This window comes from Neodiprion fabricii, chromosome 1, assembly GCF_021155785.1.
Source record: "Neodiprion fabricii isolate iyNeoFabr1 chromosome 1, iyNeoFabr1.1, whole genome shotgun sequence".
NCBI classification, from domain to species: Eukaryota; Metazoa; Arthropoda; class Insecta; order Hymenoptera; family Diprionidae; genus Neodiprion; species Neodiprion fabricii.
The window spans coordinates 27,334,989-27,349,870 of record NC_060239.1 but is presented as its reverse complement, the minus strand read 5'-3'; the positions used below and the strand labels follow the sequence as shown (position 1 = coordinate 27,349,870).

Genomic DNA, 14,882 nt, shown 5'->3' with positions numbered 1-14,882 from the left:
ATGAACTAAGTGGTATTTGTGTACTAAAATTCTCACAGAAAGTCACATATCAGTGATATTTTTATTTTTCATTATGGGGCACAAATATATGGATTTTGTTATATTAGCTTTACATATCTACATTCCCGCTTTTTGCTTAAAATTGTTTATGTGTATTTTCTCTGCGATTAACGATAATTTCAAGATTGGATTGCGACATGAAATGTTTTACAATATTAGTTGATATTACTAAAAATGTGAAAATGAATATAATGACGAATTGTCATTAAAAAAAGTACCACCATATATATGTGCCAAAGGCACAATTTTTTCATTATAGGTTTATTTCGATGTTTCGTGTATAAGTAATTTTTAATAGTTAATTCAAACTTGTTTGATAGATGTTAGAATCGAGTCATTCATAGAGTAGTACTCGAGGAATTTTAAGGCAATGCACATTTTTTATTGTAGTGACGGATGTTAATACATGATTTATCAACCAAAACTGATTAATGCTCTTATTTTATTAGTTTTTCACATCATCTAACGTCAGAAAGACATATTGTTACACTACTTAGCGTTATCTATCATTTGATAGAGTTAAATTTCCAGTTTAAAATTAATTTTCGACCTACACAGGGGAAAACATACTTTTGGCAATAAAATAACTGATACAGATATACACATATGAAGTTTCATGTTTCTTGAAGCTAAAGAGAGAGTCAATGATAATGAGATTGTAAAAGTCAACTGATTTTATTTCTTATTTTTCTTAGGCAGCTTAGTTGCTTTAACTCGTTTAAAGTTTCCCTGAATTCGTTTAACTTTGAGCGACTTATACCTGACGTTTTCACTGAATTTCTCGGATTTTACATGTGTCTTATCACTCTTGAAATTCATTGAGATCTCTTGACTCATACCTAGAATTTTAGATTTTCTTTCACATGAGGAATCATTGTGCATTTCACACACTTGATCAACTGGTGATCCACATAACCTTGCATCAGGGTCCAGGGACATGTATTCATCTAGCTGTGAACTACCACCTTTCAAATTTGAAAGGTCCATCCTTTTATTCTCGTGTATATCGACATACCTAGTTTTCAGTTTATTTTTTATACAAACAACATCATTCATTGCAAAATCTATATCTCTGCCTATGCTTATATAATTACTGTCTGAACTTTCTGTAACAATATCAGATGTATTTGAACTTTCAGGTACAAATACCCTCTGTTTCTGTGAATCTCTGTACTTATATACATCAGTTGACAGAGTAAACGGTTTATCAGAATGTGCAGTGTGTTTATGGTGAGAATTTTCAACATTCATAATATTTTCATCTATGAATGAATTGCTATCAATGGGTTTTTGGAGCTCCAATTTGAGCGGTCGATTCCTGGGGAAGTTTGTTGACAATTCAAATACTTTTTTGTACAAAAGATGGAAATGATGATATTCTGACTGGGCTACCATCTTCTGAAAATAAAACTTTACTCAGAAAAGTTATAAAATCATGAGCAGGTCAAGAATATCACGAAAGTTATATTAACATTCTATAAATGTGAATTATTCATAATTTATGAACAGTAATAAGGAAGTATGATTGAAATTTACCAGAAATTATGTACCTTTAAAGCAATAGCAGCACAAGCAAATCCAATTGTTTCTAGCATCACACTTTTCAGAAAAGGGACAAGAATTACTGGGATAATTTTCAAGTCTGCCATGGTAACAATGTGCTTTATGAGAAGCATTGGCTCGACATTAGATTCCAGTACTACACAACATGCATCATCTCTTTCCAATAATCGTGTAACTTCGTTAACACCGATGACGATGCTGTTGCTACGGTAACAGATGTAATTACTTACTACAGTAATTTAAGAGTTTAGATATTTTTTTGTAATTTTGTAAGTGTGTAATATTTGCTTTACATGCTAAAAGCTAAACAATGTATTTTCAGAAGTTTCCTCAAAGATTAGGTTCAGGCAATCAGTAAGGCTTACAGCATATTCTGATCTGGTAGAGGTGTGTCCAGTTTTCTTCGTGCTTCCTCCATGGCTGCTTGTCTTTCCGCCTTTTTCATCCTGCCCAAATGTGACCATGGTAGATTGAGTGGTGGTCGTCTGATGGCTGGCATGGTTCTGTCACAAAGTTGATACTAAGTGACTATTTATGAGTTTGATAATTTTTAAAACTTCTAAATCGATAGGTACGATAATTAGACTCACGTTTCCAGCAAAGTTTTTAAATCCCCAATGTCGGTTCTTAGAATTGGCCTGTTAGAATGAATAAGTCTCATTTACTTACAGGTTATAATACAAATACAGCATGATTCTAATTTCAATAATTTTTTCTATTTACCAACAAAATTCGTAAGGTTGGGCCAAGACATTTCTCAACCCTTTAACCGGAGCTTTCTTTCCGGATAATGCTTTTTTTTGTTGCTTCTTTGATAAGACCGGCGTAGTCATTATGCAAGTTGAAGAAATTTTGCACGTGTAGTACAAACAGAACTTGAAAATACGGAGGTAAAGTTTAGTGTAAAGTTTACACGTGGTTCACACCATATTTACACAGCACAGTTAGCAGCCCAAGAAATTCATTGCTGGTTACCCATCTATTCTTAAGGGGGTGCCGTAGTCGATTTCGACGTTGTGCGTATTGTGAACGTGAAATAGGGCTTAACAGCTCCATTCTATATCCGATTCTGAACAAAAACACTCCAATGCATTTTCCTTAGACGCATGAATTCTACGAATTTACTATTGCGATTTTGTAGAATCCGTGCCATTTCTTTAAGCAATTTTAATAGCAAATTCGTATAATTTCCGCCATTTCTTGATTTTTGCATCAAATGAAATAGTGTTGCAGTGTTTTCCTTCAGAATTGTGTATAGAATGGGACCGTGAAGCCCTTTTTCGCGTTAGAGATACATGGACTTTGACATTTGGGGAAATATATACGACACATCCGATCGGCTAGGGTAAGCCATTGACTTATAAAGATAGACTGAGCGCTCTTATGAGCCGCTTGAAGCAAACATTTAAAGGACAGAAATATGCTGGGAGTACTTCTTTCTCTCTCTGACGATATTTGAGGCGGGGATCGAGGCGGTAGAGGAGAATGAGGCGAAATTATGCGCCTATATCTATAGCACTTTATAACAAATGTGATGTGCAGTGCACAATTGAACAAACGCAACGGTAATTTTTTGTTTGTAAATAAATGTCACAAATGTTAGGCACGAGCATACAAGAGCAAAAAAAAATTGACAATTCTACTGAAAAGATAAAAATTATTAAGTAGCAAGTCAAGTTGTCCCAATCTCCTGAAATATACCTAGTAGTTAACCTCTAAAAGCTGAAAAAATGTGTAACCATACTTCGATATCGGACATGCTGTGGATTACTCCTATGAAATTTAAAATTTTGGGAATCTCTCCCCTATCTTTCGACTCCAGCAAGTCATCATCACTGCTAGACGAAGATGAAATTAGATCTAATAAAAGAGTTGCTGTCACAGCATCTACTTAGACTCTTTCACGATCGGCAGCCATAAATGCAATGCTTTGACACCGACTCCCGATTTCACGGCAATATTTTGCGCACTCAGCGCTAAGTTCACACACCCGAGCTGCCAGTGGAACACGCTGGAAATACAAATCTGCCACTAGTGCGCTCTCAGTTCACACTTAGTGCAACCAGTGGAAAACGCTTTTATAGGAGCGCTCAGTCTATCTTTATAAGTCTCTATAGCGTAAGCGCGATTGGATTGTGAATGCGTAAGCAACGGCGTAAACGTCCCGTGAACGGGTTTGAATCGGTTCGCTAAAGGACAGAACATAATAATTCTCTCGCCTTCTCTGTCGCTCTACCTGTGGAGTGGGGGCAACGGGAGGGGATGAGCAGCAAGGCAAGCGCGTGCAGCTACCCCCACTCCATGGGAAGAGCGACAGAGAGGGTGGGAGAATTATTATGTTCCGTCCTTCAGATAACTATTTTAAATCTCTTCTGAGCGTCGTGCGACATCAGTCGTTACCGAGCAATCAGAGTGAGAGCTCTCAGTAACACTTCGATATTCAGATCGTGTTGTTCAGGTTGTTCCGTTGTTCGATCAGTGTATTTCCACCGTACTCATCTGTGAATAATATACGAGGAGCAACGTATAGCCTAAAGAAAAACCAAGTTACTGGAATAAAAACATCCTACGAACGTTGAAGGTGAATTTCGTCCGAGTTTTCATTGTTTGTGTAACTTCGTATTTCAGTGATACCTATTTTTGCCTCTGTGCGTCGAGTGTTGATTTTTTTTTTGCTAGATTTTCGGCAAATGCGCAGTTGCATTGTTATCAAGTTTATTCAGTCGGTTCAAACAGACAGCTACAGCACAAAAAGTGAGTGTAGAATCGAGTATTATTGTGGTGCGGATTTTTGAATTATAAGAGATTAGTGAAGATCTGAAGTAGGTAAAAAGTGCGTCGCTTCAACCTGAGATGCTACAAGAACTACTACATGCAAGAGTGTGAAGTAGCCCAGATTTGAGGTACCAATACTTATTTTAATTACTGATTAACAATTCACGGTGGTACGTATAAAGCCGAACTTTTGTTCTTGCATAAAATGCAATGCATAAATATGAAACTAGACAACAGTAATAATTAATTTGAAAACTGAAAAGCCAATTTGCTAAATTAATTCAAGTGTTCTGTTTTGTTTTTCACAGATTTAAGCAGAGACTTCCGAGTAACTTTTTCATTTCTCAGCAACGTTGGTGAGTTTGCATGTGTTAGGTTACGGGTATTTCCCTGGGATTCCTCTGTCACGTAGCGTGGCGGTAACAATTGTTACACAAATCTTCGATTTCTTAGCTGCATGGATAGGTTCATTCGCGATCGCAACGTGCTTGACTTTGTCGAATAATTTTTTTTTCGCAATTTATTTTACCGTAACTTACATAAAGTAGAAATTTTGCACGTTGCTAAAAGTGGAATGAGCATCGCGACAGGTAACCATCGCTTACTCGACACTCGCGAGATCGAATTGGGTTTCCTAACTGATGTGATAATCTACGTTTGAATTTACAGATGATGTCGTTTAAGTGGTGGGTTCACCTGAGGCTTAAACGAATTCAATTATTCACATTATTGTTAAATCGATGAAATTCCAAATTCTGGCATAACGTAACGTAATCAAATTGCATCTTATATTATATATCATTTTCAATCTTTTAACAGCCAACAAGTATTGATGAAGTGCTGGCTTAGTTCGCTTAGAAAAATGCTAATTGGCATACAGGATGTTTTTAATCAAATTTACAAAAGGTTAATGTACCGATAGTCTGCCGACATTTACTAAAATCATACATACAATACGAGGGTTGGCGGGATACAACCGCGATACTGTATTCTGAGTAGGCAGACTATGATACAGAAACATTTTGCTCCCAACAGGTAAACAACGAAAATGTAAGTCAGTGACCACGGTGCAAATGATGAAGAATGATGTGTGTTGGAAAAAATGGAGAATCGTTTAGATCGAATATAGGTAACCGGGTAGGTAGGTGGACGTTTTGGGATCCGTGGAGGGGTTTATGCATGTGTGTGTGGGAGTCTCTCTTTTCCGTTGGGTGGTTCCCAGGCGAGGTTAGGAAGGTCGCGATGAGCCGTGATGTTACTAACTTTTGTAATCCACAGCGTCAAACGATCACAGAAATTTTTTTCCCAAAAGACTCCGTATTCGAGTCTCTCGACCATTTGCAAGCATTTGATATTAACGAGATTGAATTTACCATTTCTTATCACTCTTCAACCATTTTCCAATCGTTATTCAATTCAATTATTTAGTCATTACCGATCAGTATTCCTTTCAATTGATCTATGTGATCGTCTGAATGGGCAAAACGCATCTCTAGACCATCTATCGCGTTCCGTGGTACGCTAGATGGGGAGAGATGCTGAGCTCGAAGACTTCGAGTCGAAGAGGACCGCCGACCGTCACGCCACACTATAGTGCATGCCCTCCTCCAACCTCCCTCCCAATTTCGATTAGTAATCTGAGAAAAACAATCTGCATAGCAATGTATCTAATTCAAAAAGATGCAGATGTGGATTGGGTTTCTACAGAATTTTTGGGGCCAGTCCCAGGTAATATAAATTTTTTGACAGTTTATCTGTCACGCCTTATTGCGCATAATCACGAGAACTGGACGCAGCCTTTTGCGTGTAAATTAATAACTGGAATCGGATACGTTTTTTACGCGTCGATGTTGCAAACAGTGTATAAAAAAGTTACGCTCTCTCGATGTGCTGATCTTTCAGCTCTTCGGTCAATTTTGTTACGAATAATAAAGTTTTCAAGTTCCATGCCGCCTTTTGCGCGTGGACTTGATACTTTTCATTTATGAGAGAAAGCGCAGTATTTGAATGGCGGCGCTCAACGCGCTGGTACAAAAATCTCGGTAGTGTACAGTGATAGTGGAGAATGTCGGCGTAAGTATTTATGAAATATATCTGAAATGTACAGAAACACTCGTTCAACTGATAGTATTATTTTTTGTTTCAGGGCAACAAAACCAATTTTTTAACGAATGCACTAAAAACTATGGAATGTTCAGTCGAAAAAGATATTCACTTTAATAACTCAAAGCACAAAGAAATGTCTATTCAAAAAATTTAGAATATTTTGTATTAATCAATACAATAAATAATCGACGTAAAGGATATTAAAGCTAATACCATGTTGGACTCGACCCTTTTTTTTGTTAATGTATAGACTTGTGTGATTGTGCTAACCATACCTTCGTCTGTTTCAGGTAATAAAACATTTGCTTATTTCAGATAATCATTGATTTGTCTGATCCAGCTAATGGAACCTTTATCTGTTTCAGCTAATAAAACTTTCTGTCTTTTCCACTAATCAAACCTTTTGTCTTTTTCAGCTAATCAAACTTTTTGCCTGTTTCAGTTGATCAAACCATTTATCTGTTTCAGCTAATTGAATACTCTGTCCATTAAAGCTGAAGCAATTTTTGACCGCTTCAGCTAATAAAACCTTTTATCTGTTTCATTTACTCAAATCTCTTATCGGTTTCATCTAATTAAACCTTTTACCTGTTTCAGCTATCCAAACTGTTTATCTGTTTCAGCTATCAAACTTTCTGTTTCATTCATCTAACGAAACCTTTTGTCTTTTTCAGCTAATCAAACTTTTTGCCTGTTTCAGTTGATCAAACCATTTATCTGTTTCAGCTAATTGAATACTCTGTCCATTAAAGCTGAAGCAATTTTTGACCGCTTCAGCTAATCAAACCTTTTATCTGTTTCATTTACTCAAATCTCTTATCGGTTTCATCTAATTAAACCTTTTACCTGTTTCAGCTATCCAAACTGTTTATCTGTTTCAGCTATCAAACTTTCTGTTTCATTCATCTAACGAAACCTTTTGTCTTTTTCAGCTAATCAAACTTTTTGCCTGTTTCAGTTGATCAAACCATTTATCTGTTTCAGCTAATTGAATACTCTGTCCATTAAAGCTGAAGCAATTTTTGACCGCTTCAGCTAATCAAACCTTTTATCTGTTTCATTTACTCAAATCTCTTATCGGTTTCATCTAATTAAACCTTTTACCTGTTTCAGCTATCCAAACTGTTTATCTGTTTCAGCTATCAAACTTTCTGTTTCATTCAACTAACGAAACCTTTTGACTGTTTCAGCTAATCAATCCTCTTGCCTGTTTCAATTAGTTAATTTTTCTCTTTTTCGTTACTTATATTTTTTACCTATCTAAGCTAAATAAATGTTTGTCTGTATCGACATATGTCAGTAATTGTATTTTCATCTGTTCCAGGTAACTGAGTTTTATTGAATATACTAAAAAGTTGACGTTTTATTTTTTAGGCTTAGGTCTGGTTCAGGTCTGCTTCAGGGTCAGTCATCTTGTTTTCACCGATACATAGACTTAGCGATGTAGTTCAGAATCATCATGATCACAAAGTGTGGTAAAATTTATGCAGCTGTAGTTTCTTTTAATGGTCTTTTAGTCTTTTATTGCGATTGTTTTATTGTCAGAGTTTTTATTCTCGAGTCTTGGTCCCCACTCATAGGTCTTGTTCGGTTTGTTTTCACTGTACAATTATACAGCTCTGTCGTATTTTGGTGGTTGTGCTTATTCTACTCCGATTTGTTTCCAATTCAAAGATTTCTGCATCATCTTCCGATAGGCAAATGACAACGTCTTTCAGCGATTCATGTTTTAGATCTTGGTTTAGTTGTTGAATGTTTTGCGTATTCATCAGGTTCTCCATTTTAGTGATTATCTCATACCTCATAAGGAAAAAACCCCATGCGCGAACATTCGAAGTCAATAGCCGTTCGCCTGTAAGATAAAAACAACCATCTTTCATCCATTATTAAAGCAGTCATCTTTCATCGATGATAAATAGTCAGCAGGTTAATTGGACTGAAAAATTTCGAATTGCGAATATACGCGAGAGCAAATTGATTGGGAAAAACAATTTACCAGAATTAACATGTGAAAAAAAGTCATCTGTAATTTTTTTCGAAGAACGTAAGATCGATTTTGCAAGTATTCTCCGTGGGGTAGGCCTACTGGGGATACCACATTAAAAAAAAACGCACCGCGTGCTCTACCGCTCGCTATGGTGTGGAAACGAGCATAAGTGAATTTGTCACTCGTCAAATACTAATATATTGTAGTTTTTCAAATGACAATTTTAGTCTTGCATAAATTTAACTCATTGTTAATAAAACTCATGCTTCGATAATGTGTAACGCATGTGGAATCGTAATACTTTCGGATTTTTATTCTTTATTCAGAGTGAATTCCATGTAAATACCTTCTTTTTTTCGATAATTTTCGTTACTTAATTAAAGTCAACAAGGTGCACATACCTTTGGCAATTTAGAGTTTGGCAATTCCAACATCTTTCTCCCCAATTGACCTTTCGCAGTCGACACAGGAAAATCGTTGAATTGTAAAATTCGAAAGTTTTACTCGTTACTTGTTGTGAACATCTCGACTTCTTGAAGAAGTTCGTGCAATGTCATTTGGCAATCCGGTACAGTGTTCCCAGTATTTTTTTCTTGAATTTTTTGTATTACAAGAATTCATAAATTCAAATTTAACCGTGCGTTTTGTGCGCGAGCCTGATGTTTCGTATCAGAGGGCGCCACTAAATGGAAACCACGAAAAACGCGAGCATGAACAGCGACTCCGGCTTCCTATATGTTTCTTCTTTACCTTTGCTTTACCTAAGGTCTATAAGGTTCCTTCTCACACCGTGTTCATAGCATAGATTTGCCTTAGTCTGCCATCTGCGCTGCGTTACACGGCTCACAGTTCACACGATTTGGTTAAATGTTTTAGGTTACATTCATCGAGTGCGGAATTGCATGCGTCACGTTACTAATATTTTTTGATAATATTTCAAAACTAAAACTAATTACAATGAATATGGCGGATGGAGCATTTAGTCGAAGTGAAATTGTGGGGCTCGTAGTGAGATTATCGGTCGTTACGGCTATTACCTACATCAGCATCAGATGTTTGATGAACCAACTCGATCCAACAACCAAATCAAAGAAGAAGGCGAAAAAGAAGGTTGATTATGCGTCAATTACGTCGTAATCAAATTAGGCTTCTATAATTTTTGCATCGAGAAACTTCCCATTACCATATTATATTCCAATCGTGCTCAATACCGATGGTCACATCGCGCTGTAAATTTGTTTGCCGAACCACGAAGAAGCAAGAGCAATTTCAAATCCTTCTGTAGAATTGTATTTCATTCAAAAGCAATAGCGTCTCGAGAGAGATGGATATTTTATGGCAAATTCATTAGAATTTATGGCTGATTCTTTTCTAATTCGTTTTGCTCTAATGGCGTCAGCTAGTAATAAGAAGGGTTATTCCCCCATTTCATTGGGATGGTCATACTACCCAAGCAACTTCAACTCCAGAAGCTAATAACAATCGTCCCATTTTTCGGCTCGATATGTAATTATTGTCTTAAAACTAGATTAATTGACATTTCTCTAAACATGATATTCCACGTCCAATCTTGATATCGCAATTTTTGTTGTAATGCAGACAACAAATGAGAGTTTATGATAATTTCGACTCAAGAAAATTTATGCATGTCTTCAAGTAGAATTCCTAGTGTATAGTTTCTAGCAATTGTCTGAAAAACATTGAAAATAAACAGTTAGAGTGCTATCTCTGAAAATTTCGTATCCGGACAGCATGAGATTTTATTTATATTTTAATTCCATTTGTCAACAAACATGAATTAAATTTTACACTTGAAAGAAACCGAATGGTTGTGTAAACCATTCCATTCCATGGCTGAAGAGCCTAAATTAAATACTCCTATGACTAACAGGAAAAAGTCGAACAATTTGATTTGTTAGATGTCTCAGAATATTTATAAGAGTTGCAATTTATGATCAAGATTATCCTTTGGATTCTGCAATACATCTGTAATAAGTGTGCTTTTCAGGCTCAGGAACATCTACGTAGATTGGGAATGACAGAAAATGTTTCTTTAGCTATCGATCAGCTAACAGATTATGAGATGATGATTGCTAGTCACCTGGTGGATCCCAACGATATTACGATATCCTGGGAAGATATAGCAGGACTAGAAAATGTGATCCAGGAACTCAGAGAAACTGTTATACTGCCAATACAGCGAAAAGACCTTTTTGCTGATTCACAACTGACCCAAGCACCGAAGGTTTGCATAATAAATGAAAATACTCCCGAGTGCCCTGGTCGTAACATGCATAGAAAAAGAACTAGAACTAGTCACTTATATTTTATCTCTCATCGGGCACACATAGATGCTTTACAGAGCAGGCCTACAAAAAATTATTGTATACAATATTATCCTATGTAAAGTCATACTGATAGAAGCAAATCTATAAAAAATACAACTGCACAGGTAAACTTCATATGGGTGGACTATTTTCAAAAAAAATGTAGCATAGGGTTTATATAAAGAGCATCTGCAAATTGTATCTATCCAAGACATACAGGAGTAGGAGGATACCAAACGATTGTATCTATACAATTCCTGGTGTTGCTTTATATAAATATGATGCTGCAACATTTTGTTTTATAAGTAGTGTTCTTTTATAGATGCGCTCTGCAAGGATATGATTTTGTGTAGGATAATATGTTGTTGGATAAATTTGTGATGAGTAACATTGTGTACATCATTTTCTGTACGATAATCTTGAATGAATATAATGTTGTGCAGGATGATTTTTGATTACAAGGATTTTTATGTAGGATAATTTTGTATAGAATAATTTGGTGTAAAATCGATGTGTGTAGCATCGTACATATTCCTTTCATTAGATTGTTACTGATCCTTAAAACTGTTCAGCAATGTGTTATTCAGGTTATTCCAATATTCAACCAACCTAAATGTTGTTTGATACTTGCAGTTTAACGAGACGTGGAAACTTGTAACATTGATGTAAAAAACATTTCTAAAACGATGCTATTGATTAATTTTCGAATCAATTTTTTAAATTTATAGTTGCAAAACTAGAACGTTTTGTTTTAGTTCAGCTTTTATGGTCAACTGTTTACTGCATTTGTGACAATTCTAAACTTGCAAAACCGTAATTTTTTTTGACATCTTGTTACATTGACTTTACTAACTTGGACCTAATATTTGAACTGACCTCATATAATAATGGTGCAGTTGTTGGGTATCACAGATTGCAAATATTCAACATGTATTTTTAACTTGAAGGGTGTGTTGCTACATGGTCCACCTGGGTGTGGAAAAACTCTGATTGCAAAGGCAACTGCTAAAGAAGCTGGAACACGATTCATAAATTTAGATGTGAGCATTTTGACTGACAAGTGGTATGGAGAAAGTCAAAAGTTGGCTTCTGCTGTTTTTACATTGGCTGTAAAACTTCAGCCATGCATCATCTTCATTGATGAAATTGGTACGTGTCTTCAATAAAAAAATCAATACAATTTATGTGTGTACGTATGTGTAGTTGTTTCACAATCAATTGCGATATCGCTCTCAACTGTGACTAATAAATAACATGCTCTGTGAAGATTCATTCCTTCGAATGCGCAACACACATGATCACGAAGCTACAGCAATGATGAAAGCACAGTTTATGTCACTATGGGATGGACTTATCACAGACCCAACATGTACCGTGATTATTATGGGAGCTACAAATAGACCACAAGATCTCGACAAGGCTATTCTGAGGCGTATGCCTGCGACGTTTCACATTAGCATGCCTGTAAGTTTAGTCCTCGTTCTAACTTTCACTTTTTTCATTTGTGATGAGTATGACTTATGAGCCTGTATTGAATTGCCATTTTCAAGAATGTTGCACAACGGGCCCAAGTCCTAAAATTGATTCTTGAGAAGGAACCAATGGCGGAAGAGGTTGATATAGCCAGTTTGAGCATAATGACCGATGGCTTTTCTGGTTCAGACTTACGAGAGCTCTGCCGAAACGCATCTGTCTATCGTGTCAGAGACTTCGTTCGTCATCATGCGTAAGTACAAATTTTTTCATTGGCTAAAAAGTGGTAACTTTCAGTGATAACATGTGGTATCGGACTTTTGGTAAAAAGCGAAGTCTTTTATCCCAAAATAAAGGATCAAAGATTATCTAATAATTGAACCATGTATGTATGTAAAATAATTTTAACCTGGTACTACATACGGTTCGTATTATCTAAAGTATTTCAAGGTAACTTTATGTTTTACGTAAATCAATATGCTTGTATAAGTATAAGCTTATATAAAAGTATTGAAAAGTGAAAATAAACCTGCTATATGTTGTGGTGTATTTCTGATTCAGACCCGCAGCCAATGCATCTGCTGGTACGAGTACGGATGATGAAGAATATCATGACGCTCTGCGCCCCATTACAATGGAAGATCTTGTGATTTCCGTGCATAAAATGAGGGACTCCAAAGTGCATACGGGGACTCTTAATGCTGTTAAACTTGATTTAGATTAGGATGAATCGTTTTTTCTTCTTAAATTCAACTACTCAAGTGTCTAGTATACTCTGATTCACCCAGTACTTCTTTTCCATTTGTTTCCCTGAATACATCATGGATTAGGACTCTACACTTTATATTTCCTGTTCCAGGTGACAGCTTAGCGTATATGTAGAATAGGTTTGTATAGTAAATATCAAAGGGATATTCCTGTAAACATTGTGATATACGAAAGCTTTTTAGTTGTTGCATTTTCAACTTTCAAATACGTGAAAATTAGGATTACCACAGAGCAACTGTTTATGTTTGATTTTTGAAACAGATAGTATTTTCTGTTTTCAATTTTAAGTTCGTTTCTTCGGTGTAAACATTGACAAATAGAAAAGTTATACAAACACAAATTTTTTACTCAGATTGTGATTCTTCTAGCTGCCATTATGGGGTCATAAACCTTTATTGTTATGCGAGGCACACCTCTTGATTATCAGGATGTGCTAAATTTTAGCGCAGCTTTATGACAAAAGATGAATATGATGGATTGAGACATGGCGGAAAAGTAAAAAATGAATAATGAACAAATTGTTGTACAGTGAGTTTGATGAAAGTGTGGGAACGAATGTATCCGAAAAACTACACGGTTGAATTCCTTTCAAGATCATCGTTATCAATAGTTTACACTAAAAATATTGAGCTGAATGTCGACTCTGAATCAAAGTGGTTCTCTGATTCTTAGATTTTATTTTTTCACGTATTTTTGTTTGATCTATTTGTAATATGCGGTATATTCGGATAGCCGCGCGGAATAGTCAAACCCGAGGTTTTACTCGTGAAATCCCGTATCAAAAACCTCGACGGATATTCAACATATTGCGATATTATGTTTTCAAACTGAGGACAATTCAAAAATATCTTGTTTGCTTGAGAAATCTATTGGTAAATGATTGAATATTTAAATTCGGAATATTGAAATCCACAATAATATAGGAATATCCTTCTGAATCTTCCTTATTTCATGTTTTACAGAAGTATTCAAGCATTCTTTTAATGACTGTTTGGAGGTATTTTTAAGTCATTTTCGTTACACATACATACCGCAAGAATTTTTTGAGTTTACCCAATTGTGCCACTAATGGTGACTCCACAAGTTTTGTTAACAGCTGTGAGTGTTAAAGCACCTTCTTCGGAGATTCCCTCTGCATATGTATAATTGTTAGCAGGAACCTAACAAGAAAAATCGGCACATTTTTTGAATTTTAGTTATTACTTGTAAATTGCAGATCTGACAGTGAAAAACACTGATTCCCATCTGAGAATACGTATAAACGAATGAAGGGCAATTTGTTTTTAATAAAGAATAGTATCCCTAGAGAAAAAAATTATATGTGCTGGAATCCTCACATTATTCTACCTTTTATGAAAAGTTGTATCTAAATTTTTCAGGTATTATTGGCTTCAAATCGATTCTTTCGTTGTCAGATTTATTACTTAGAGTCAACTTTCACCTTCTCTCATTCTTTGAAGTACTTTGAACCTGAGAGTGAACAAATTAAATTTTTTTTTACCTTCGGCTTACAAGCACCTCTCGAACAAATTTCTTTTTTTATAGCAGTCGAATATTTTTATACAGTTAATCTTGTTTACTTGAGATTTAGATTGTTCATTTCTACGAACTCCTGCTGTACAACCATTATTTCGGTCATACTTGAGAAAAATTAATTCAGCACAAGTTTAATTAGTCGACAGAAGTGATAAGTTCTCAAAAAACTCCCAGCTAATCAACATTGAGTCAGCCCCTAAACTGTCCTGACATTACCTGCCAAAATGCAATCGCAGCTGATTTTACAGGCTCGTCGAGCTGATTCACCTGATATATCAAGCACTAGT

General features: G+C 35.7%; 2 protein-coding genes across 4 annotated transcripts; one reads left to right on the top strand and one right to left on the bottom strand.

Moving 5' to 3' along the window:
* Positions 1-71: 71 nt before the first annotated feature.
* LOC124176915 lies at positions 72-3,118 on the bottom strand. 3 transcript variants are annotated; one of them, XM_046558804.1, is made up of 5 exons: positions 2,347-3,118; positions 2,214-2,261; positions 1,989-2,126; positions 1,611-1,827; positions 72-1,455 (listed from the first exon to the last, which is right to left on the bottom strand). In XM_046558804.1, exons 1-5 carry the CDS (start codon positions 2,454-2,456, stop codon positions 736-738), a joined length of 1,233 nt encoding a protein of 410 aa, XP_046414760.1. In that variant the 5' UTR covers positions 2,457-3,118; the 3' UTR covers positions 72-735. The 3 variants fall into 3 exon arrangements, with proteins under 3 accessions (XP_046414760.1, XP_046414751.1, XP_046414768.1); XM_046558795.1 differs by having other exon boundaries at positions 72-1,458; positions 2,347-3,115; XM_046558812.1 differs by having other exon boundaries at positions 72-1,458; positions 1,989-2,143; positions 2,347-2,436.
* A 6,152-nt stretch (positions 3,119-9,270) lies between these two features.
* On the top strand, positions 9,271-14,377 carry LOC124174395 (outer mitochondrial transmembrane helix translocase). Its single transcript, XM_046553518.1, has 6 exons — positions 9,271-9,601; positions 10,500-10,736; positions 11,766-11,967; positions 12,086-12,282; positions 12,369-12,544; positions 12,853-14,377. Exons 1-6 carry the CDS (start codon positions 9,449-9,451, stop codon positions 13,013-13,015), a joined length of 1,128 nt encoding a protein of 375 aa, XP_046409474.1. The 5' UTR covers positions 9,271-9,448; the 3' UTR covers positions 13,016-14,377.
* Positions 14,378-14,882: the final 505 nt, after the last annotated feature.